Below are 26,182 nucleotides of genomic sequence, written 5' to 3'. Positions count from 1 at the left end.
GATTTAAAGAAAACTTCCAAATATCAAAAGAATAATTATTTTCCATATTATAATTTACAAAAATACTTGAATTCTTCATTTGCATTCTTTCTGGGTTTGTTGGTTTGTTTTTTTTCGTTGCATTCTATTTAGCACCCTACCCTTAAAAAAATTGTGATAATCCCAAAGATACAGACAGCTTAGAGCTACAGCACTAGGCAACTGTGACAGTGAAAAAATGAGAATATTTTGGTACTGCTCCTCCTGGTGGCAGCTTCAATCTTCTTTACTATCTACCACCAAATGTTACTGTTAACCCCGGTATTTTCTATGAATTGCATTTTCCCACTTCTAAATAGGGTACTCAGAAAAAAAAGTAGTTTTGCATCGTATTTTAAAAGTGCCAGAACAGTTAACCTACAAGTGTTTCTTTCCGTACTGCAGTACAACATAAAATTGACTCACAACATACTGGTGTTTCGCCTATTAATCACTACAAATGTGGCATCTCTCACATAAAAATCCCTGAGTTTAAGGCACAGTTACATCTGATTTACAGACCAGGCTGACTAATATTAATATCCATATTAATATGCACTTGCAGTGCATATGGCCTTAAATTTACCTAAGCTGAAATAAGAAATTAAACAAACACTTTCCTGGAGCTCAAAACTTTTATTGTACAATTAATGGGAAAAGGTGATGGCTAACAATATCAACAACTATGAAATGGAGTCCTAAATTACCATTTTCATAACTTCTGCTTAATTGAAAAAATATCTTTTATTTCTTCAGTCAAATCAACTACCTGGACTTGGCCCAAAGAATAGCATTTCATTTTCCAGTCTGACTGCCAAAAGCCTTTGTCTTAGTATTGTCTCTCAGCAAAGAAAACAGTTATCTTTTAGCCCCTAGGAGAATAAGGATCACAAAAGCCCACCTTAGTACTAGAAGAACAGTTGTCATAAAAAGGGAAGTACACAATTTTGATGAATAGTGTTTTCCTTATATCAGGAATGATGTACTGAGACAGAACAATATCAAACTTCTCGTGGCCTGTGCACAGCCCAGAATATGTAATTTTGGAGCTAACACAGATTGCTTCCAGAACTGTCATTCCAGTATTTCTCACAAATATTAGATTCTGCTAATATGGCAGTAGACTACACTGGTTCTGAAAATGTAACTTAATAAAAATATGCAGTGGATCCAAGTTATGGATGTGCACATTTACATGAGAGATGAAAGTGATTTCTTCATACAAATTCTGATTCGTGCTTTGCGGTACATAAATATTGGTGTAGAATTTGTGATCTGTTGTTAAAAAGGTAAACACACTGATTAAATAAAAACAAACACAATCGCAATTTTAAGCAGGAAGAAAAAGAGAAGTATTAAAGCTGAAGTGTCATGTTCTCATACTGTTTATGAAAACAGATACAAGAATCAAACAATAAAAACAACTAACTCTGGAGATAAACTGTCTGCTGCTCTCCTGTGTACAAGTAATAAGCAACCAAATTTGTATTTGGAAGGGGTTTCAATTACACCACTGTACAGCAACAGAAGGTGAGGCACAAGGAAGAATCTCTTGAAATGCTACAGAATAACAACAGACTACAGAAACTCTGAATAACATCATAATGTAAAGTACAAGTAAAGTACCAGCAAAAACCTGCAATCCTATGAGACTAACTGTCCAGATCTCCTTATTTACCACAATGATGTTATTAACAAAATCAACCCTTAGAGCATAAAAATGCAATCACAGAGGTTTGATTATCAGGATAGAAAATTCAAAAAGACTTCAGCAGAAACCACACCCAAGACTCCATTATATACTTGTAAAATAAAAGACCTCATCACACAAGAAGTTTTCTCGGAGAAGTTGGCCTTGCAGACCATACCAGAGTCTACATCAGTACAGAAGTGAATGAGCCGAGGTGATAAAGATTAAAGGATTTTTCTGTTGCCTTTTAAACATCAGTAGGGATGAAGACTGATAAAAAACTAAACAAGAGAAGCAAATACAGCAGCAGCTACTGCTAAAATCTCTCTGCCTGTGGTTTGGCATGTTAAAAGAACACTAGAGGGCAGCAAAGACGGCCAACTCGGCTGCAAGGTATTAAAGGAAGATTTATTTACATGCTGGCAAAATTTAGTATCCTGTAAAATAATTTCATTTACTATTAACACCTCATCATCACCTTTGAAAAATGTAGCTGTAGTCACAGCTATCTTTTTTTAAATCACTGCAGTAGCTACATAAACACACAATTTAGTTTGGTCAAGCACAAGGATTTTGTAATAGCTCCTAACGTACAAAGCCAAACTTCAACCTGTGTATATGATTAATACTGAGCACACAAAGATTAGACCCATTAGTAAAACAGGTAAAAACTTAACTTTCAGCACACAGTCAAATCCACATTCAACAGACATCTGTCACAAAACAGCACTTAAGCACATTTTCTACCTACAGGTAATGAAGCCTTGCTGCATGCTTGTACCTCCCCAGGTTTATTCTTCCTATAACCAGTTTCTGGCTCCACACTGCTGTGGGTTTTAACAATATGCTGTATTTCTAACTTCAGGACACCTAAAGGATTGCAATCAAATCTAATTAACACATATGTCAAGTGTTCTTTGGCATGAAGAAAAAATGGCAGGGAAAGAGAAAGTTTTAACACTTTCATGTAAAATGACATGTATATATAGACAAATATAGCTACAACATATACATGCCAACGCATGAAAGAAGCATGAAAGCAAATGTAAAAACCTTCAGAAAAGTAAAGCACAGTGTATCAGATTTAAAATACAAAATAACTCATCTGATTCACTAGTTCCTTTACAACAACACTAAAAATATTGTAAAAATATAAAGGAATAATTACAGCAATTATTTCTTAGAGTCTCAAAATACAGATGACATATTTTCATAATTAATATAGGATTAACAAAATAACCCTTTGTCTGAATGAATAAATAATTCTACATATAGGAACAATTGATTATTGACAGTTGGCTTTGGGGTTGATAATTGTCAACCATCAAGTACCCAAGAAGAAAAAAGGGATCACTGAAGTAGTAATTCCTTGATTTAATATTCTTAAAGACTTCAACTTTTCTCACATCATAGCAACATTAAAATGTAAAAGAAAAGATACAGAGAGCTGCTTGTTAGCTCACTTCTTTAAAGGTCCACACAAACAAATATTTAGACATGTTTTCTGTAAGCTGCCAGGCAACGAGTTACTTTACATTCCCATAATATAGCTGCCCAGCCCCAGCATCCACTTCACATCACACTTCCAAAAATGCATGAGAAGAGATTGGTCACGTCTCATAATGCCTAAACTAACATTTAAACTTTGATATTGGGATTAACCTTCTGTAGAACACAACACTTACGGTTTTTGCTTAATTAAAAAAAGCTGTACAACTACCTCAGCACCTATCAAAACATGTCAGTTTGTCACAAGGCATTCTCATCACATGAGCAGCTCTCATAACAGGCATAAAATCAATTCTGAGCACGCTATTTATAATGATATATCTCTCAGGAAGGATACAGACATGAAGACTGTATTCAGCCTGGATAGCTATCTACAGGTCTATAATACAAAGTTTTGAACAGTAAAAAATATTTACAGTACAATTTACAACTTCTCATGCTATAAAATGTTCACAGACGGTGGTGAAAAAAAAAAAATTTTTACGGGGAAAGTGACTCTTCCTCACTTGAAGGACAACTGAATTGATCCTGAAAATTAAGCACATAATTGTGAAAACTTTGCATCCGATTATTTCTTCAAATCCACACAATCCATACTACTTCCAGTTAGGTAAGTCACTTTTAACTTGAGTGCCTATTACTATACAATAAGTGACTTTAAGAAGGTATTAAAGCACAAAAATGTATTCAAATGTAACTGTTAGGGTTAAACATGTTTCCTAACATAAGAAACTTCACAGTCAGAACACTTTACACCTTCTTGATGGGTCTCAAATCATGTACTAGGGAGTAACAAGCTGAACTCCTCACAATTTACATAGGAAATTCCTGGGGGGTTAGATCAATAAATTCAAGCCCCTGACAGGTTAACTGAAACCATTCTTTTTCAATAGTATATGGACTCAATTCACTGCCCATGAGAGAACTTTAACCTCAATAGACTCTACTTACACCAATATTTGCTCTTGCTTTTAGATGTTGTTAAATACATATTTCTCAAAGTTCCAGTCTGTTTCTACAGGGAGGCTTTTACAGTAGTATGATTGGGAAAAAAATCCATTTTTGAGGTGTTATTTTTCAAAACTGAAGTGCCAAGTGGCTATTACTTTGCAACTGAACAGCGACTCCAATTCTAGACACAGTCTAAAACCATTTATACATATTAAAATATGAAGAAATACATTTATTACTTACTGTCACTACTACTACATAAGGTAACACATAAGGGACTGTCGTTAGCTCCTTCTAGGACTGTTGCCATCACTGCAGACTTATCAAGACCTGTATTATCATCTGAACTATAGGATCATGTAGTCATGTAAACCACATACAGGCAGCCCTGGATTTCTTATGGGATTCTGTGAAACTGATACATAAGGAAGAGACATGTGCAAGGGTTATTTATCTTTATCCCTCCCTGAATGCTGGACTGCTGACTCCATCCACTACCAAACTGTATACCAACTATACCGAACTGGCACTTGTATTATCTGCCTTCCCTTTCCAAAAGCAAAATCATAAACACTCTGAAGTGCAGAAAGAATTGGTTTTCTCTTCTTCTGGCAGTTCCATAAACAAGTTCCAAATTAAATGAAAGACACAACCTTTGAGCTTATTGTCAAATTATACATTATTTTGAAGTGAAGTGTGGGGTTGGGGGATTGATTGTTTCTTTTTCTAAAATGACAAACACAAATACTGTAATGCTTTCATTTTATTCTTCCAGATTTTTATCCTGGTTTCCTCTAATAATTGGTGGGTCTATTGATTAACCTCTGCCTGGTATGCTTACAAAACTAAAATCAGAATACCACTTACTGCAGGCTTCACTTACAGCTAACATGTTCAGGAGTTTTATACTATGCAGTACATGAGCAACATGCATTCAAGAAACATCTTACAGAGAATGTCTTTAATTGAAAAGAAAATGGTAACAGCTTCAAAGAATCACAGAATGTTTGGGATTGGAAAGGACATTAAAGACCATCTAGTACCAACTCCCCTACCACGGGCAGGGACACCTTCACCTAGATCAGACTGCTCCCATCCAACCTGACCTACAACACTTTATGAATAGGGCATCCACAGCTTCTCTGAGCAACCTGTTCTAGTGTGTAACACACCCTCTCCACAAAGAACTCCTCCTAATATCTAACCTCAATCTACTTTCCTTCAGATAAAAGCCATCACCCCTATAGTACATGCCCTTGAAAAATGTCCTTCAGCTTTCTTGTAGGCCCCCTAGGCACTGGTACAAGTTTATGTTGCCATTTCCTAGTTTGGATGAGTTCGCCTTTCTGGCTGATCAGAACCTTTGGTGACAGCAACTGTAGAAGATTCTGGGTTATCTCTCAAATGAAACTGGAATTTCTTACAATGATGTAAGAAATGCACTGCACTGAAACTGCTGGAAGACATAGGAAGTCTGTATTATAACCAAACAACTATTATAACCAAACCAGAACAAAATTTGTTCTGCATTGTAACACACAAAATATATTCATGGGTCACTCCAAAAACTGTTTTTGTCAACAAGGAAATCCCTCCTCACTTCACCATCAATATTCTTCATTTCAAACACTTGTATGCTCACTTTTTCTATTAAAGTCAAGTATTTCAAAACTTTTTTCACTCACGGCTTACTAAGCAACACAAAATTATTAGATACATTTACTGATTGCAAAAGTCACATTTACTACCAAATACCACCAGTTTTAATAACTGTTAAATATTTCATCCTAACTACAAATCTTGTCACAGATTATTTTCTTAAACCATAAAACTGTGGGAAAATTTAGGGAATTAAAAAAATCTCAATAGCATAAAAAATACACAAAATTATTTTTTATAGTAGGTATAAAAATCTTCTTTTACTTGATCTTTTTACAATGGGAAACTTGAAAATGTTTAACTCTTCAATATAAACTTAACAGCAAAAACACCTGGACATCCTCTTGTCCATTATAAGATATTCTTGCATGTCTCTTAAGAGGCCTTGTAAAAATCATTTGGTGCTAATTATTAATATTAGTTAAACAATTACAGCCTGGAAGTCAGCATCCGCAGTGAAAAATAAAAAGAAGTACGCAACATCATATAACAAAAGATGATAAAAGCATTCTGAAAGAACATATTGCTGAAGTTTTTACCAGACTCTATCATCCTTCTCTTTTTGTCATCTTAAAATCTCATCTACTGATCCCTCCACTGAAGGTAAATACTACAAAGCTTCATTTTCCAATTTCTCTCTTTCTGTCTTTCACTGTGCTGAAGTCATGCTCTTCTTTCTGTTTTTCTACTACCTTTCTTTTCTGAACTAGCTAGTCTCATTCACAAGCCCACTTTCATGGCTTTCTCCAATTCTGTCACTATTTAGTACTGAGAAGTCAGCTCTGCCTCAAATTTGCCTCTTCCCTTTCTCACCTGTGAAGTTTTCAAACCTTTACTCTTTTCTCACATCCTGTGCAACTACAGGCAGGGCTGCCTCTAGTCCTCTGTAAGGCTGGCCTTTGGAGCTCCTCTACATCATGATCACAAAAAAAATTGAGCAAGGTATGCAAATGCTGAGCTGCCAACTGCTCTGACCTTCTGCCTTATATTGAAGAGCAATTTCTTCAAGCAGAGGTTGACCTCTGGCTCTTGGTTAGTTGTTGCTCATGCACTGCTATACGATTCATAGCCCCTAAAATTCTATTAGCGTAAACTAAAAAATGACTTAGCATTTCTATATATTACAACAGCACTCATTTTTAAGAGCAAACCAACCTTTTAACAATAGTGGCTAATTAGACAAATTAGGCACTGCATTAGACGAAGCTGCCAGGAGGTGCAGAGTAGTGAGTGATCCTTCCCTTCTGCTCCACACTGCTGACACCACACCTGGAGTGCTGGGACCACTTCTGGGCTCCTCAGTATGAGAGACATGGACACACCAGAGAGAGTTAACAAAGGGCCACAAAGATGATCAAGGGACTGGAGCATCTCTCCCAGGAGGAGAGACTGAGAGTTGGAACTGCTCAACCTCGAGAACACAAAGCTCTAGGGGACCTCATCAGTATGTGTAAATATCTGAAGGGAAGGTGCAAAGATGATGAAGTCAGGCTCTTTTCAAGTGGTGCCCAGTGATAGGAGGAGAGGCAATGGCCATATAATGAAAAGAAATTTTCCTGTGAACATCAGGAAACATTCTTTGTACCATGAGGGTGATGGAGCATTGGCACAAGCTACACAGGGAGGTTGTGGAGTTTCCTTCCTTGAGATATTCAAAATTTGTCTGGACATGGTCCCAGGCAGCCAAACCTCAGTGGCCCTACTTATGCAAGGGGGACTGGACAAGATGACCTCTGCAGGTACCTGCCAACCTCAACCACTCTGTGATTCTGTTTTCTCAGCCCTGTAAACCAAAGATAGTCCTGTTACTTTCAGATTTGAGGCACTTATCTTCTGTACTTAGTGACCAGCAGACTCTTGCTGTCTTTTTTACTATAACTTTTACTGTAACTTGTTCCCTTATAGCACCACAAAAGCTCATGGCAGAATTCCCAGCGACTACAATGGTAATGGTAGATTGCTGCCTCAATCCTGGATTTGAGGTTCTCTCACACTGAACACTAAATTGGGAGAAGTATGAAAGGAAGGAGTCTGGGGGGCTGGCAGAGTGGGGAGTGCAGTGTTAGGTTCTGACTTCTGTACCATGCAAGAACCATGAGGAGTTGCTAAATGGCGCCTCAGTTGAGGTGAACCAAACTTGTGTTACACCCTTCCATGCAGGAGAGGGAGAGGGAGGTATACACCACATCCTTAGCTGGCATAGACTGTGCCCAGCAATGTGATCTGAACCTCAGACTAAGTAATCAGATGTAATCAGACTTAATTTTGGGTTAATGCAAAAGACATCAACATTGCCCAAATAAGGACGATTAAAATAAGATTTTCCTTCCAGTTCAGAAGGAAATAGCACAGATGAAAGCAAGCTAGTAAAGATATCAGATTTTTATGTCAGTAATAAATCAGTAATCTTCAACTATTCAATAAGTCACAAACATCAATTCTGCATGTCAAGTCACACAGAGGAAAATTTCCTAACATAACAAAAATAATCTCAGCCTTCCCTGCCTGTTTATTACTGAGTAAGTAAATACAATTCAGAGTAAACTACCTTTATAAAAATAAGTTATCAATATTCTTAGAACACACTCTTTGAACAGAAGAAAATGCAACCAACCATACTGATTATTGGATATATATAAGATTGCACAGAATCTGCTTGAAAAGTATTCCTATAGATCATCACATATAGTGCTATGTGATGATCTATAGATCATCACATAGCACTCTGTAACAAGGATTCTACCATTTGCTATAGGACAAACTGCATTTACTGCACTGCTCTTTTCTGTTTGCTCAAAGCTGTAACATTCCAGTCTCCATCTTCTCTTTGTGCCCTTTTTGAATGACCATATACTGTATGTATGGTAGTACACTTCTTTGAAGCACATTCTGCTGCACTGCACAAGACTAACCTGAAATAAATTATGTAGGGAAGAATAATAGTGTCAGGAACACAGACTTATTCTGAACACTGCCAAACAATTCTAAATGCAACCTACTTATCACACAACCTGCTTCTCTCCTCAAACATATGCTGACAATGTCACCTGCAGAATGAAGTGCTGTCACCAGTTTCATGTTACTAGGTTCAAACCACACTGCAATCACTGCTTACTGAGTGTCATCATTAATTATTCTGTGCATTAGGCTTAAACAAAAAACCAAAACACCAAGCAAAGTGCTCTGAACTAAAAACTAAACCACTTGTCTAGAAGTCCACCTGTGAAAGTAGAACCTTAAACAATTTTGAGGGTTTTAATATTAGTCTGAATAGCTGAAGTTGACATGGTTTCTTTTCCCACTTCCTAAAAAAGCTTTTTACTAAGACATTTCATGGAATAGTGCTGAAAGCTGGCTTATACAGCCTAATTCATAATTAAAGAGTGGCATACTCAAAATTCATAGGCTTAAAACTACACAGAAAACTGATAAAAAAAGTATTTGAACACAACTACAGGAAGTAGGGGAAAACCAGCAACTTATCTGTAAAGTATAGGTGATTATAGGAAAAATGGGTACACACCGAATTTTCTTCCTCCTCTTCTAGCTCTCTCTGCTGCTCCTCGTGTCGCTTTGCCTTTATCTCCATTGCTTCGGTGATCAGGTCCCTTAAAATTGAAACTGGCTTAGCATTCTTAATAAATGTATGCTAGGGGGAAAAAAATCATTGAAATATGTAATATCATTAAAGCAGTTGTGCTTCAGATTTAATTACAAGTCCTACTCAACACCACAGATTTCAGTGATAAACAGTATCATGCATTACACAGTAACCAAAATCTACACCTACACAATATACACAGTATAGTATCTTTCAGCCCCTTAGTAACTAAAATTTTACTTTAACTATTTTTAATAACTTCAAGCCTTGGGAAATGTAATCACTTAATAACTGTTTCATGATTGAGGATACAATTTTCCAAAGAAATCATGCAGAAAATTGTAAATAGAGTGGTGATGATCTGACATAGAAAACCAAACTTTTTCAGATATTCAGTTTCATAATTTAATTAATCTTAACAAATTGAGAGCATAAATTAATGGCTCTAACCAGAGCATCTGTGGCTGCTTACTTCAACAAACCTATACTTTAAATGTCATAAAATATTTCTTGATCTATGATGCTGAAAAGTGGAACAAGTAAAAAACCCCTAACTTTTAGCAGGAAGTTTAATTTTTAATTCAAGGTCAATTAAAACATTACTTCTTAATTTAAGACAATATTTATTATACCATTTGCACATTTTGCTGCCTATAAACACCTGCTGTTAGAAAAAATCTGATTTTTGCATCATTATATGCAAATACAATTTAGGCAAAAGACAACTAAGCACCTCATAAAAATATAAATATTTAAAAACTGTTCCATGAAGAACAGAATTGATGAAGCCTCATGCACTACATCTATTATCTATCTTCTCCCTTGATATATTAATTCAATTACTCTCTTTTTCATTCCAGGACTTCTGCTCAGAAGCAGTACTTTCATTTCTACTCAAACGTTTTCACAGCATCTCCAGCTCCATCACATACGCTCCAATTCCAGCTGAGGAAAAGGACAACACTGACTCCTGATGAACAAACACAGTACCTGGTTTTCTGGTCAGTTAGCATGGGAAAGAAACTGTACACTGAAGCTTTTTTTGTTTGTTTCTACTTACTTGCCCACATTAATGCAAGTCTCTTCTATCCAGCTGTCTGTATTCAGCTAACCATACAAACTTCACATCCTGAAGGTCTCAAGTACTGGTTCATACATCACACAGACACTTATAACTTTCAATTTTTACTTACCTTGTGGTCTACATTTTTGTATTTTTCAATGTATAAAATTAAATATTCATAGCACAACCTACCAATTTCATGGCATGATCTACCAGTTTGACAGATTTATTACCAAAAAGTATTTTGCAAAATTTTTGTTCTCTTTGTAGTGGAGTTCACTGGAACTTAAAATTTAACAGCTGCTATTGCTAGCTCAACACAGAATATATCTAGTAGGAGAGTAATACAGGAAGTGAGAGCCTGGCATGCCCTGCCTTGCTCCAAAGGTCTACACTGCCAACTGTGGCTCACACAGGCAAGTGCCCACTTGGCTGAACTCAGCCCAGGAACAAACTCATGATACTGCATCAGACCTTTCTAGGACACAGAGCCACCTGCCTGCTCAATCTGACATGACCAGAAGGAAGGACTGAATATATCCCATGCATGGTCCACACAAAGGGGTAACCTGGGCTCACTTCTGTTACTAAACACTTGTCTAAATCCTGAGATCTACCGAGGGTCTCAAATCACAAAGCAAGGATCCAATATTAATTGCAAGAACTAGCCATAAACTATTTAATGATTAATTTTAGAAGCAGCAAGAAGAGAAATAAAATGGGGGCAGAGATACAGGAGCTCTGTAAAAGTGAAAAAGAAATAAGGCATAATAATAGTTAAAATAAGATTTTCACTTACAAATTTTCACAACATTTTGTGTTTGAGGGAAAAAAACAAAAACCAAACATAAAATGTGCTTTTCCTCAGTAACTTAAGTACTGACCTGTAGCAGCTGGGTTGCTGTAGCTCTTTGTTCAGGATTTTTCACTAAGCATTTCTTCACAAAATCTGTGAATTCATCAGACCAGAGCTCTGGCTTCCGGAAGGTTGGAGGGGGATTAGTAGGAATCATAAAAATAGCCTAGATAAAAATCAAACAATAGCAAGTCTAAACAAAACACATCACCACAGCAGCTGAAGCCAAGCTAAAAAAAAGAAATTGCTTTATCCACCTTTCTTATCAGGCTAAGAATCTAGAAGACAAATTTTAAGTATGCAAGGATTTCTACTCAGATCAAGATTCAGAAAGTAAATCCATCTGCTACTAATATAACTACTTCCCATTAGATTTTCTCTATTTAAACTGCATCCCATTGAGCACAAGACTCCTTATTTAATCTACTGCTGTACATTAATCTGAAGAGATGATTGTATTATTTCAAAAATTCTTAGCAGAAATTACAGCACTGCTTGTTTAAACACACATATAAAATTGCTGTGAACAGTCAAGTTCACCTTCTCCTCCCTTAAGCGAACTTAGTTTTATTTGAGAATTGCTTCGGAAATTTGGGAGGAATGCTATTTCCTTTTGCACTCATCATTCATCAGACAGAGCTTTAAAACTTGCTTGGCCAAGTAAGATTTAGATACACATGCTAAAAGACCTAAGGTAACACTAAAAGATGACAAAAAAAATAATCAAGTAACAAGTCTTACAGTATTGAAAACTTACACAGAATTGAAAATGCACCATTTTACCTATATAACAAAAATTTCTTCTGTTGAGAACCATATGCAGACAGATTTTTCAACTGGGAAAAAATATTCATCCTATATTTTAAAAAAGTTTTTCCTACTCTAAGATTATATCTATTGTGCCATTTTTTATATGATTATTTCCAGGTTTTCCTCTAAAAATACACACTTGCAGCAGGGGGAAAAACAGCCATACAACTCTAACAGACTACTGCAAAATAATGAAAATTTTTGAACTTTTGTATGTAATAAATGCATCCAATATCATCACTTAAGACTTACACATGATAGCAACAGACTATTCAGAACTAGGTCTATTGACAAGAACAGGCTATTATTGTCTTCTAAACCCAGGTTCAATTCAACCACATTTTCCAAACTCACAGGGAGTGAAAGTTCTTCATTTGTTTTTCTATGAGCATAGGCAGAAATACAAACCCAGAAAAGGGGGAAAAACTGATTCTACACACTTTTAATATACTAGAAGCACTAGAAGCTTCAGCCTGTGTCTGAAACATAGGCAGAAGGTAGAGAGAACTTAATGAGATTCTATCCATAACTTCTAAAGAAGTCTGACTGGCCTTGAAAGTTGGTTGAACTCAATCAAACCCTCATTAGAAAATTCTTCTCATATTCTGAAAGAAAGTGGAATCCATGCAAAATGATGTAAAAACTGTTTACTACCATTTTAATGAAAAATTAGTTCAGTACTGAATAGTTACTAAACATCTACAAAATTTGCCATTTTGTTTAATAAAATTGTATGCTACAACAGCAGCTTTATATTTTCAGTGGGCAGCCATGCCAAACAAGTATATAGACTGAGGTAGGAAACGTGGCACTCAGTAACTGGCCTTATCTAATTCACTTGTGATGCAAGATTAATTGTCAGTACACGTGAAGTACTTCTGGCAAAAAGCAGTGGCTAACAAATTCAGCAGTTTCTGTCCTTGAAATTAATGATCTCTTCTGAACTTTGAACTGATGACTTTTGATCTTATCTTCAGCTACTCTTAACAGCAAAATCTGCAGTAGCTATTGAAAACACACAGCTATAAAAGAAGGCTACCAACTTCTGTTGATGTGGTGTCAAAATGGGTACCTCCTCTTTGATCATAAACATTGACCTCTCCCCCCACAGGTAAGCAATCATAAGTTACAGAGTCCTACTCAGCTCCACAGCTCTAGGAAAAATGTTTGCCTTGGCCAATTATTTTCATCAAATACACAGCAGTTAAGAACCACGACAAAGAACTGACTTCTTTGTCATTCACAAAGGACAATGAGAAGAAAGAGGAAATTAGTGAATCATTTTTTATGCCAGGCAACAAAAGCCACAAAAGGAGATATTCAAGTGTTAGGAGTTCTAAATCCACAGGTATGCTTTGTATGCTCATTGAAAACACCTACTTCAGAAATCTGTATATCTATGTAATGCCTAAACTGTAGGCTTTTTTAAATCCTACTAGGCCACATGAGCTGTATTAGCTGAAGAGAAAAATCAGATGCATTTTTGTAATACAAGAAACCATACAGAAACTACTTATTGTTCAGTCCAACTTGGTAATTATGCCATGCACTTGCTAGTGCGTGCTAGCTCCCTCCAGCTCTCATCACTCCATTCTATTAACCAACCTAAAATTCTGGGTTTCAATTCCATCTTCCCTCTCTACTACCTAATTTTGGCCTGCCTATTTCTCAGCAGAAAAGTTAAGTTCCTTTCCTCTTTCAAAACAGTCTACGATTTAGCTTTCACTACCTTGTTTCCTTTCAAGAGGCTCGCAAAGCAATTACTGGAGAATTATAAAGCTAGTCCCAAATCTCCAGGAACGAAAATAAAACACTTATCTGACAGGAACTTATTCCTCATTTTTGCTTCCACTTCTTGTCCAAAAGGTAATTTCTATCCTAAAATAACTATATATTATTTTAAAGCAAAACTAAGCTATTTCAATCACTCTGGGTGTCAATGGAAGCAGGAAAAACTTGGGGTTTTTTCAAGTTTCTTTCATCTTACCTTAGATTTCTCCAGTCCCTGTGTTTTCCCAAACTATTACTTGTAGTATTATTTTACCTCCACTCCACTTGTAATTTTCTCAGAAGTTTCCCAGAGCTATTTGTTTTAGTGTAGCTCTCACACTGGGGCTGAGGACAGTCTCATACAACCAGCGTTAGACAAATGCTGCTAAAAAGAAACACCAAATATAAGCTACTATCCACCCAACTACATGGGCTGAACTGGCAGTTCCAACTGCAGGAAATGTTAGGAGGAAATTGTTTAACAGATGGGGCAGGTTCTGACATACTTATAAAAGAGCTGAGGCTGATTCTTTTCTCTCTCCCACCCTCACCATCACCTTCCACATTGCCTTAAATTTCTAAGACAGAAGGACAAATCTTACACAATTAACATAGCAAATATACAACCAAAGAATTAGATTGTATGACTCAGTCTTCAGTTTTAACCATTCAATCATCTTTAAAAAGAGAAAGAAATCTCTAAAGATGCAAGAAGGATCACCTTAATCTGTGTTTGTCTTCAATTATTGTGTATAATATAGAATCAATTTCAAATTTGTCCTGAACTGGTCCCTCCCCCTCTCAACCTTGAGCCCAATTCTACTTTGAATCATCTTTCACACATTGGTAAGAGACAAATCCTTCACCTTGCAGTGAAACCAAAATTCAAGGCAGATTATAATACATGTATGATAAAAGATGGGGGGAAGAAAAAATCATCCAGGGCAGCTTTTGGGGCCACTTCTGAATTGGGCACTGGACAATCCAACAGTTTCTACCATACCTGTTCCCAGGTAGCACTTCCATGCTCAATCACCAGCAGTTACAACTAAGTTGAATGAATACCAGACTGAGAACCAGGTCTTAAATGAGAGCAGAAATGCACAAGTCAGCCCAGGATTTTCTTTTTATTATTCTTAAAGGGCCTAGTACTTTAAATTAAGTCCAGGTTGAAAACAGGGGCTTTTTTAGTATGAAGGTTCCTTTACAGACAATTTTATTGGCGTGAAAATATAATTATGGTGATGATGATGAATTAGGAAACGCCAAAAGAAAAATGAGATGCTCATGTACCCCACATGGAAATTCCTAATCAGAAAATCCTTGCAGCTCATTCTTCTAGTCAGTCAGAGTAATATATCTGTATTTCACACAGTCCACTAACACATTAAGTGATCAACAGCAATTTTGTAGCAGTACCATGTCTTCTGGCTTTTAGTTCCCTGAATAACTTATCTCTTATTATTTAGATGAAATAAGTTGCTTGTAATAAAAAGCGGAAAATCTCCCCAGTATCATAAATGCTACTGAAGAGGACAACAAAGATTTCTATATTGTGGTGATTTTATAATTTTCATGCTGTGAAGCTTCATTGCTAGTATCTACAGAGAAAAACTTTTTTATAAATAGGATAAGGATACATAACATCAGTTTGTGACTTCATTGTTTTTGGAAGCACAATTATACTACTTAGTTCAGCAATAGGAAACAAACACCAAAGCACATTTAAACTCTGTAACACTTCAGAGTACAAAAACCTATTTAAATCCGGCAGAGTTAAATATTGATTACTGCAAAATTTTAATAACTTTGGAAACAAAGAATCACCTGAAAGACATTTTTCTCTTCTTTGTGAGGCACATCATAGAACCTCCGTCCTTTGTTGAACAGCTTTCAAAAAGACAACTAAAACACCATTGATTGAGTTGCACAACTCATCAGCTGTCTAAGAATGAAACATCAGCATGGAGAATGTGAAATACTAGCAGGATTCTAAACTGGATTTTCTTTGCTGAGCATGTTTTCTTGGTGTGGCTTTTTGGGAGGTTTTCTCTTTGTTTTGGTTTTATTCATTCAGAACTACAATATTGCAACACAGTGAAAAATAAAAGTTACTGGAACAACATCTCATGTGTTTAAAGTCAAGAAGGTCGGTTCATAATCTGCTTCATAGTAGATAATAGATTTATTTGTTAGAAGCATCCTAAAAATCACTGCTTCCTCCTCCATCTGCAAACACAGATGATGATGAAGATTATCTAGTGTACTCACACCTTTTGTGCAGAACTACAAACAAGTCTGGTTCCATCAAACATCTATTGCATCCCTGATCCAAGGAGATTCTTACTAGAATTATCAATACAGGATTAAATGCAGAAAGGGATAAGTGAAGCTTTAGTTCGGGCAAGTTCTGGACAAACAATAAATGACAAAACTTTTCATCCTAATAAGGGGAAATATGTGTGACATTTAACATGCAATCTACTGTGCTTACTTTTACAGCTTTTAGTAATGGCCACTGATTAAACCATGTACACAATACTACATAAGTTAAAATTACATTTAAATGACTTTATTATAAAATTACATGTATTAACACTAGGAGCACTTGAAAAATAAAATAAAACACCATAGGAAAAAAAAAAAACCAAACTGAATAAAACAAACCCCAACTTTTAACAGCCATTCACTATCATAAGCTTCTCTCTGGAATAATGACCTTCCGATGATCAAATCAAAGTATGATTCACTTAAGATGTAAAGTAATAAAGTAATAAACAGAGAGAAAAGATACATAATGGGAAGACTATTCTCACAATTAACAGCAAAGATGGGTTACTGAAAGATAAGCTGTGTTAAGCTTGACTGCATTGACTGCATATTTATTATTGCTAGTAAGCTCATAACATACTGACAGCATTACAACAGGTCAAGAATGTAAAGATACAGATCTGAAACATTTTGCAATAGTAAGTGCAATTGCAAATGTATTGAAAAGAATCAACCCTTGCCTCGTTAGCACCGTCACGCAACAGAACGGTGCCTTCAGATTCACCTCTGACTTTACTCTTCCTACTGAGGGGGGAATTGGACTAATGAACCCTATGGGCCCCTTCCAAATTGACATATTCTTTGATGCCAAAAAATTGCTTTCAATTTCAAAAGAATATTACAGATCATTTGTTATGTGACAACAGCTTGAACAAGTTAGCATTCTATGGCCACAAGTTCCTTCAGTTTGGGGTCTTTCATAACTGGTTTTAAACACGCTTACTTACAAAACTGATTTTTAAGTCCCATCACATTTCCTGACTTCTACCATATCCTCCAGTGATATATTTAAAGGACAGAATTTCTTGTACTGGCTGCTATGTAATTATCAAGACAAAGAGTAAGTTCCCCCTGCTAACTCAGCTAAAAGGATCATGGTATCTGCATATATGCCTGTTCATTATCAAACCATTTTATCAGATGAGTAACAAAAATATTTATTACCACCAATCTGCTCCCAGAACTATCACCTCAGCATGCTGACTTAGTGCCAGTTGATTAATTTACGAGTTTATCTATTTCTTTTTTTCATTTTTCAAAGCTTTTTGAACTCTTACACCCATCACTTGTATTATCCAAAGATATCTGAAAGCTACTCAACAAAAAAAAAGGAGTTGTATGCAAAGAAAGAACTGTGTTTATCTGCACTGACCTCCTTATGTTTGTTTCTTTCTTCTCCCCCTCCCTTCAAGCCCAGCAGACCTATCAGTATTTCTCCAGGTTTTATTCAAATATATTTAAATAATATTTGAGGAACTCTTCATTACTTTTGCCTGTTGTTTTTTACTATTATCTTGTCCCAGATTTCCATTTTCTATTCTGAAATGAATGTTTCAGTTTTTATGTCCAATTCAGTAGGGTTATTTTGATTTCCTGAGCTCAGCTCTTCAACAGAAAATGTTCCTGAATTCTGCCATTCAATTGAATGTTGTCCTTTTAGTTTAGGGATGTAACCTTCAAGTTCCCATCTCATCTGCAAGGTGCAAGTCATTGGTGTCAGTGACATTTCAAAAGAAAGAAGACACAGTCAGCAACCTGCTCCTCAAAATTCTTCCCTCCTTCAATTTAGATCCTTGAAAGCAGAGCAACAAATGCCTTTTCGAGGTCCGTAGAAATGAAAAACAAAGCATGGAAAAATCTGCAATTGTGTGGAGGTTTCTGAATCCTTCTTTGGTTTCACTGGGGTTTTTTGGTTTTTTCCGTGTTTTTTTCTTTTTGGAGTGAGGGGGGCAAGTGTTTTAGATAAGTGAAATTTTTCAAGTGAAAACAAAAATAATTTCAGGCTACTCAAGATTTTGTGTTTACACTACCCAGTCAGCTACCAGTTTTGAATTTTTATTGACATCTACAGGTATTTTCAGAAGAAAATACCTAATTGCAAATAACCCCTTATAGGTACTAAAAAGTGTAAGTATTAAACATTTTATTGACAGGTTATACTGAAAGTTCACATCCACAATAATTAAAAGCCTACACATTTTTAGTATTCTTGGACATAAAAAAAAATTTGAACCCTGATGACTTAAAAAAATCCAAGCACTAGTGCAAAAAAAGACAGTGAAAGTCAGCAAATCTTACAAAAAAACAGAAGTTTCAAATAGCTGAAAGGAACTGCAGCATTCAGACACCATCTAGGACAGTATTTCTAATAATTTCATTCAGCAAAAGGAAAACCTAAATGAGCTGAAATTTATTTCATTATTCTTATTCTGAAAAGTACCTTCAATTTCAGCACTGGGTGATCAAGATTCATTTTATCAGAGAGAGAAAGAAAAGAAGGGTGTACTGCATGTATGTATATGTGGGGGTTTTAAGGGTTTTTTTGAGGGGAGGAAGTGTTTGTGAATAGGGGGGTTGAGATAGGAAAAAAAAAGATATTAAACTACCTTTAGTTTAGAAAGAAGTATCTGTTGTAGTGGTTTAAACTTCTAATTGATTTTTTACTTAACACAGACTTGCAAAAACAAGTATTTTTAAATACTGCTGTATAGGAGGAAATTTCCTTTTGATAGTGACGAGCAACACCTTCTCTTTGTGAGGAAATCAAAATCACTGTAACAGAGATATGGGGCCACTTCAGGCCACTGCCCAATTCAATTCAAACCCTCAGACTTCAACACTTAAAGTGTCTCTCAGACTAAATCCTGCATTATGGCATATCCTTGCTCAAGAGCTAGGCACCTCACAGCCTAAAGGACAACATCTCCCAGCCACACAGGTGGCCAGGAATCAAAAGAGATGTCTTTGTGAATGTTGGTACCTCTCAGCCAGAAGCATCCTGCTATCCCATAATCACCGCTATCACTCCCATCACAGAATACATGAGATCAAGAACATGAACTTGAAACTGAACAACTTTTTTCAGAACTGAACTACTTTCTTATCAGTTACAGAACAAGGAAATGGTTCAGAAAGTGCACACGGTATAACAGAATCCAGGGAATACTCTGGTGATTAATTTAGTCTTCTTTCACCATAGTTTGTTTTACTCCTGATTCAGTACTATCTTGAAAATTCATACGCATTATGCCTAGAAGGTTCCAAGTTTTTACCCGAATATGAAACTTACTTTCCCGCCAAGAAAACTTCGATGATAGACCTTACTTTAGTAAAAAAATATTTTGTCTTCTTCCCACACTATTTTCTGCAGTTTCTGAGAAAACGAGGCAATGATTACATCCAGAGACATACTAACATTTAATGAGACAGGAAGTGGAAAAACTGCATTTGCAATTATATTTACTAGTAGAGGAATCAAGAAGTGAGTAACTTATATTTGTGAGAAAAAGCTGCAGCAAACTCACAGGACTTTAAATGTGAAATCTCTGACATAACCACACATAGTAGTAATGAAAGAAGGCATTCAAGAACTATGTGGCAGTTCTCCTTTATTTGGGGTATGTTAGACCTCCAGCAGCACTTTTGTGCTCAGTTTCAGGCATCGAACTTTCAGAGATGTGAACCGACCTCAGATGGTTTGAAATCGAGTAACTACAATGCTTAGATATTTAAAAAAGCACACTGGGAAAGAAAAGACTGAATGAATTAGGATTGCTCAGTCTAAAGAGGAGGATACAGTGAGAGATATGGTAACAGTCCCCAAGATGTTAAATGCCACTTCAAAGAGGGACAAAGTCTATAAAGAACCGAAGAGGAGCTAATGAGTTTAAATTTTAACAAGGAATATTCAAGTTACATGGTAGGAAAGTTGCCAATAAACTACCCAAGAAGTTCCAGAACTTGGTGTTTTATTCTACAAAAAAATATAAACAAACACAGTTTCAGAACTTCATTATCAAAATCATGTGTTTTGAAGATAATTTTCAGCACCACCACCTTCCCATTTGCCATTTGCTCATATAAAATTAAGTTTAAAAATAAAGTATTTTAAAAAAGGGCGGGGGGGGATTATCATGTTTGGTCAGCCCAGGTACAGAAACAGAATGACCATGTTATGTTTAACACAAGAAACATGAAACACAAAGGAACAATGCCTTTCAACAGTGTTTGCTGCTTCCTACTTCACCTTTTACAATAACAGATGAACAGGTGACAGCAAAAGCTGACCACCAGCACAAAGCAAAACAATTCATTCACCTGCAATATGCAAACTAAGAACTAAAATTAAACTGACAGATTACAAAATTCCAGACATTAAATGCCAACATCCTACAGACATAATGAAAACAACTAATTAATTACAGATTTTGTAGTCTATGAAAGAGTAATTGAGTTCTTACATCTTAAAGCACAGTCTACATTCATCAGAAGAATGAAAACCCCTCCTGTTTCTGCTACAGTGACTCTCAAGGTACTGAGAGAATACAAGACTCAATGGTGTTGCTTTCCCATCTACCAGGTACATACAAAAAACAGTGCTACTGTCCTTGCATTGCTAGTGCTTCCAGTATTCTCCCTACTAGTTTCAAATAAATGTCATTTATATTGTAAAGCCTTAAATTTCATTGCTAGATTAGTGTAATAGCCACATTCTTTCCTGTAAGGAAATGTAGTTACTACAGTAAAACTATTTTTGCTATTCCACAGGCCATGATGCAGTGGAAGGCATTACAAAGTAAAATCTGGACATGGGAGTGTCCAAATGAAAAGAGAAGTACAACCAAGGCATAGTATTACTTTCATAATTACACTGATCTTACATTTGAAAAAACTAACACTCTTAAACCAAACTGAGTAGTACAAGATCATAGTCAGAGTTAAGATTAACATATAGTGCCAGAGCTGATACTTCAGTTCTTCAAGGCACTGTGTTAGCTTGGTATGTGTAAGCACTGCTCTCTGGTACAGGGTGTGAAAAATATAAACTGCATCATGGAATTCAGAAGTCTATTCAAAAGCCATGGAATTCCTACCAAATGACAGAGATAAAGCAATATACCAAATTCTGGACATGCTAGGTAAATCAGTTTTTAAAAAAATCTCTGAAACAGCACTGTGTCTGAGGAAACTGGAATTGTTAACAATTGCTCATGATTTAAAAAGTGATATGATAAACATCCTCAGGAATATTCTTCCAAAACCAGAAAATGTTCTAAAGAGAAAATGTACACACAAGATTCAGATGCCATGTATCTTTTTTAAGAGACAGTAAAAAGTAAAATGAACTGTGAGCCAAAGTTAACTCTGTATCTTCAGTTTTATTTATCAAACTGAAAAATCTCTCCAACTTTCTCTTTTCCTGTATGAGACCAAAACTATGAGATGTTCTGTTTGTATTACAATTATACTAATTCAATGCAGGTCACTTGCACTTTACTGAATCCAGATGACATTTAGTAAGCTAAACACAGGCCAATTGGCTTTTTTTTTTTTTTAAGGTGGGGGCTGGTTGCCGCTGGGTAGGTCACACAGTGGCTACAGAACACAATTGCTTGAATTACATTTTGACTTACATCAAACACAAAACTGAAGCTAAAAACTACCATTTTTTTTCTGCATGCCTTCTAGATTTCCCATATTGAAATGTACTAATTTAAAAGTCACCTCTTTCCACCCTGAGGTGATAGATGCGAACAGATTCAAAGTTTTTGTTTTTCCTGCTTTCTCTACTTAGTTTAAAAATATACATTTTTAATAGTCTAAGTAGTACAAACAATTTAGTTTCCACTTTATTTTTAATATCCCCAGTGGCTAACTAACCTTTTCAAGCCTGCTCATTTGAACATACCACAGTAAAAAAGAAAAACATAGCACCCTAGATTTACTGAGTACTAAAAATAAGCCTCTTCTATTTCTGCAACATCTGTATTCTCCAATCAACCCAAACTGCCATGTAATTAGCCATACAATAACTTTTACTGATAATGAAGAGAAACTAGTTCCAGAGGAGTAGGAAAACCATCAAGCTTATCTCCAAGAAAGAAATAAACAATATGTCTTTCTTAATGCTTTAGTTGTGATCAAGGGCTGATTCTCTTTTGACAAAAACACTAGCTATAAAACAGTAGTTAAGATCTATGCTATTAAATAAAAAACCAGTTTAGACTTAGTGCACCTGACTGCAAATCAGTTAGTGATATTCTTTCTAATCATGTCTGCTGGACCTTGGCATCTTTTCTTTCCCCCAGAAGTTATCCACCTCTCAAGCCCTATTATCAATTGCTAAAATAAAATGTAATGCATATTATAAAGTAGTAGCCTCATTATTTGTGTATTCTGTAACACCCTGAATTATACAAATTAATTATTATTTGTATCATCTCAAGGTTTTGTATCCACCTCTTATTCCTACCAATACGATCTGCTACACTTTCAACAAAGTTCACCCAACAGAGGAAAACAAAGCACAACACAACAGATTAATTAAATTGCATTACGCTAATGGCATCCAATGCTAATTAGGCGTCCACTAGACTTGGTCATCTCTCACTCTACAGGATATCAAGGACACAGAAGAGAAAAATTCTTCATAATTAAGAAAAAAAAATCAGAGCATAAGATATTTTGGAAGCCAGAAACATACAGACACTGAGAGAAAAGATCTGCAACAATGTGAACTGGCCTTCCCTCTATTTTTCTTTGCTTAAACCAAATTATAAACAAACCTGAAGAAAGATGAAAAGAATAGCAAGTATCTACAGTCAAGAGGCCTACATTATTTAGCCTGGAATATTTTTAACAATTTCATAAGTGTTGGGGTTGGGTAGAAGGCCTCTGTTTTACTGCCCTGTCCAAACACTTACTGATCATATTTTCATTTTTTGTTCCACCTCAAGGCATGTATCATAGCTTTTCTACAATGACTGACACTGCAGAGAAAAAAAACAAGTGAAAGCAAAGCCCTGTTACTACAGGTACACACAGAAATCACATTCCTTCACAAACTGTTTAGGAACAAAAATCTATAGCCTATATTGCTGAAAAAATTACAGGTTAGCAATTTGGCTGTTGCAATCACTCAAGTATGCAAACAATATAGCAATAGTTGAAGCACTGACCAGAAATGCTGATATTGTATAAATGGGCCATATCATACCCTTAATTTCTAACAGCTTGTCCCCAGTTTATCCAAAATACCTCAGGGCAGACAGGGGAAAGGATTTCTGAATGCAAGGGTTCTTCAAGACACAGCAGCCATATACAGTTACATGTAGATGGCCTTTCCTCTCCACACACGATACGTTAGCAATCATACTCCTGGTTCCACCAGCAATATGATAACTATTCACTGAGTAAACTGCATAGTTCACATGAAGCATCCCAAAAAGCATCTTCAAGATTCATCTTGCTTGAACAGCCTTTGAATAGCAGGATACTTTACAACATATATATGCAACTACCAAGTGAAGGCTTTGTAGATCTGAGAAACGTACACTTTGAAAATGGTGAAGAACTTGCATCTCTCTTGCTCTAATTGTATGTATTCATTCCACTCAAGCAGCTTCACAGAAATTCCTCTATCCAGCCTAAGAGTATCTAGAAAGCTCCCTTAGAGCAGAGACAATAGAGGCAAGAAATATTCCCAAGCAAAGTAGGAAACTAAAGCATGAATGACATCTATGTTACCTGAGGGACACATGGAATTTGAAAGGAGTATCAGCTGGTAGACTCCCAGCATAAAAAAATAATAAGCTAATCCCTATAAAAGTCCACACAGAGTCACAAAGGTTATCAAACTCCTCCATTCCTCCTCAGATCCAAGGTCAACAAATAAGGAAGACTCTATTAAAAGGTGCAGATTGAAGGAAATTACTATGGATACAAGGATTTCTGAGGGACACCACAGTCACAGAGTGGTTGATACTGGAAGGGACCTCTGGAGGTCATCTTGTTCAATCCTCCTGACCAAGCAGGACCACTCAGAGGCAGATGCCAAGGACTATGTCCAGACAGCTTTTGAGTACCTAAAGTATGCTCCAGAACACTTCCTAGCTGAACAGGGCTCCTAGCACTCAAATAGAGAGGGACTGAGTTAGCAGTTCCTCATGGCAGCTAAAACACGGAGAGGTAACACAAGTGATAAAAATCCTAAAGGAAAAGCTTGACATGAAACAGGAAGAATCATTATTTCCTGTGGATTTCCAAGGCAAACAGACCTCCTTTGGAAGTCCCCTATCTCAAAGGGTAAGTTTTGAAGCATTGTTCCAGACTCAAGTTTTCCTGAAAAGTGTCAAAAACTATTCCTGACAAATATTACACTCTTGAGCTTAAGGAACAAAGACCTTCACAGAGACTTGAACTTCACTTGACTTCTTTCTTTCTCAGGAGACTGATCCTCATCTGGGAAAAAACAATCCCTCTCACAATATCACTCCTCTTGGTCATCTGTACATACAGTGTCCTCAGACCACAGAGGAGCTCCTATGTCTAAAGTTTCTGATGTGGATGATGAGAGGTAGATGTCCTCACTGTTAGAACAGGACAAAGACTGAAGCTATACCAGGCAACCAGAGTCTCAGATAAATTCTCAAAGTCACCTATAAGCTAGCACAGGGTGAATGCAAATTCCAGACATACAGCCCACTCATCCAGGCCAAAGCAATATGCTAGTATAAAACAGGGCCATCATACAACTCTGCATGAAGAATGCCATGTATTTCAGGAACACTCTTTCCTCTATCATTGTATTTAGAGCTTATGTCTGGTCTCTGCACCCCTACATATTTAGCTGAACACCAGATCGCACAGTGCACCCAAACTTATTTCAAATCAGAAATGAGAGCCATTGATTTGGAAGACAGCAAGAGCTGGAAAGCTGCTGAAGGCTATTGGTTCAAACTTCAGGCAGAGAAAGGCTGGGCACACTGCTTGAAGACACAGCACTCAACCTGAAAGCACCTGAATGCAAGTCACAAAGCAAAGTTTCCCTAGAACAGACAGCAACACCAGAAAGTGCAGAGGGTGGTATCTTAATCACTCCTCCTGAAGTTTCTCTTGGCTACTTAAGGAACTATGGGGGGTGATGGACTGAAACAATGACTCAAAAGCAGCACAGCACACTCTAAAGGACCTTTCCTGTGGCAGAGCCCCAGCACTGCATAACCAAGACCACCACCAAGTCCCAGGTCTAGTGAATTATTTTCTTTGTCCAAAAATGGATATACCCACTGAAGAAGGAACTTGGCCTTCATAAGTTAAGGGGAACATAAAAGCATAACTAGGAATGGCATAAAGACAATTAAACAAGCCACCCAACCAAAATAAAGAGCACTCACTTTGTAGAAATTATTCACTTACTTTAAACAAGCCTTTATTTAAAGCAGTAGCAAACTCCACAGTCAAGTCAAAGTCACCTGACATACAAAAGGAAAGGGAGATGGGAGATTGTTCCACCTTTTCTTTACACAGAAAAATAGAGGGACTATGAACATACCTGTTACAGACTGCTGGGCTATGTAATCCCTATGTTAGATTAACACAGGTAATGATTTAGAAGACAACAATATAAAGAGAAAAGTCAAGTGCTTGAGCTGAAATTCAAGCACACATTAAACTAAGAAGCTGATCTTAAAAACAGCAACAAAAGTTTTAGATAGGATAAATACAGGATAAATTCCTTCAGAAATTCAAAGCCTGTAATCACATCTTTCATAAAAAAAAACTGCTAGACTGAAAGTTTTCATGGGAATCTGCCTAGCAGTACAGATAAATACAGGATGATTTACCAGGTTCTCTGCCTAATTCCACTCCAAATGACCTATGTGATGTCCAATTGATCCAGAAAATGCATAAGAAGACTCATTT

The 26,182-nt window shown here is 36.4% G+C and overlaps 1 protein-coding gene across 1 annotated transcript in view; it reads right to left on the bottom strand.

Moving 5' to 3' along the window:
• Window positions 1-26,182, bottom strand: part of STK3 (serine/threonine kinase 3) — a 129,263-nt gene that overhangs the window by 60,783 nt on the left and 42,298 nt on the right. Inside the window, exons 7-8 of the mRNA XM_036406489.2 lie at window positions 11,376-11,513; window positions 9,351-9,476 (exon numbers count right to left, since the gene is read on the bottom strand). Of these exons, the coding sequence (XP_036262382.1) occupies window positions 9,351-9,476; window positions 11,376-11,513 (264 nt within the window). The remainder of the gene's footprint in view (window positions 1-9,350; window positions 9,477-11,375; window positions 11,514-26,182) is intronic.

The sequence above is a fragment of the Molothrus ater genome, chromosome 1 (genome assembly GCF_012460135.2).
Source record: "Molothrus ater isolate BHLD 08-10-18 breed brown headed cowbird chromosome 1, BPBGC_Mater_1.1, whole genome shotgun sequence".
NCBI lineage: Eukaryota > Metazoa > Chordata > Aves > Passeriformes > Icteridae > Molothrus > Molothrus ater.
The sequence above is the reverse complement of the archived record's forward strand: the minus strand, read 5'-3'. Positions and strand labels throughout refer to the sequence as shown.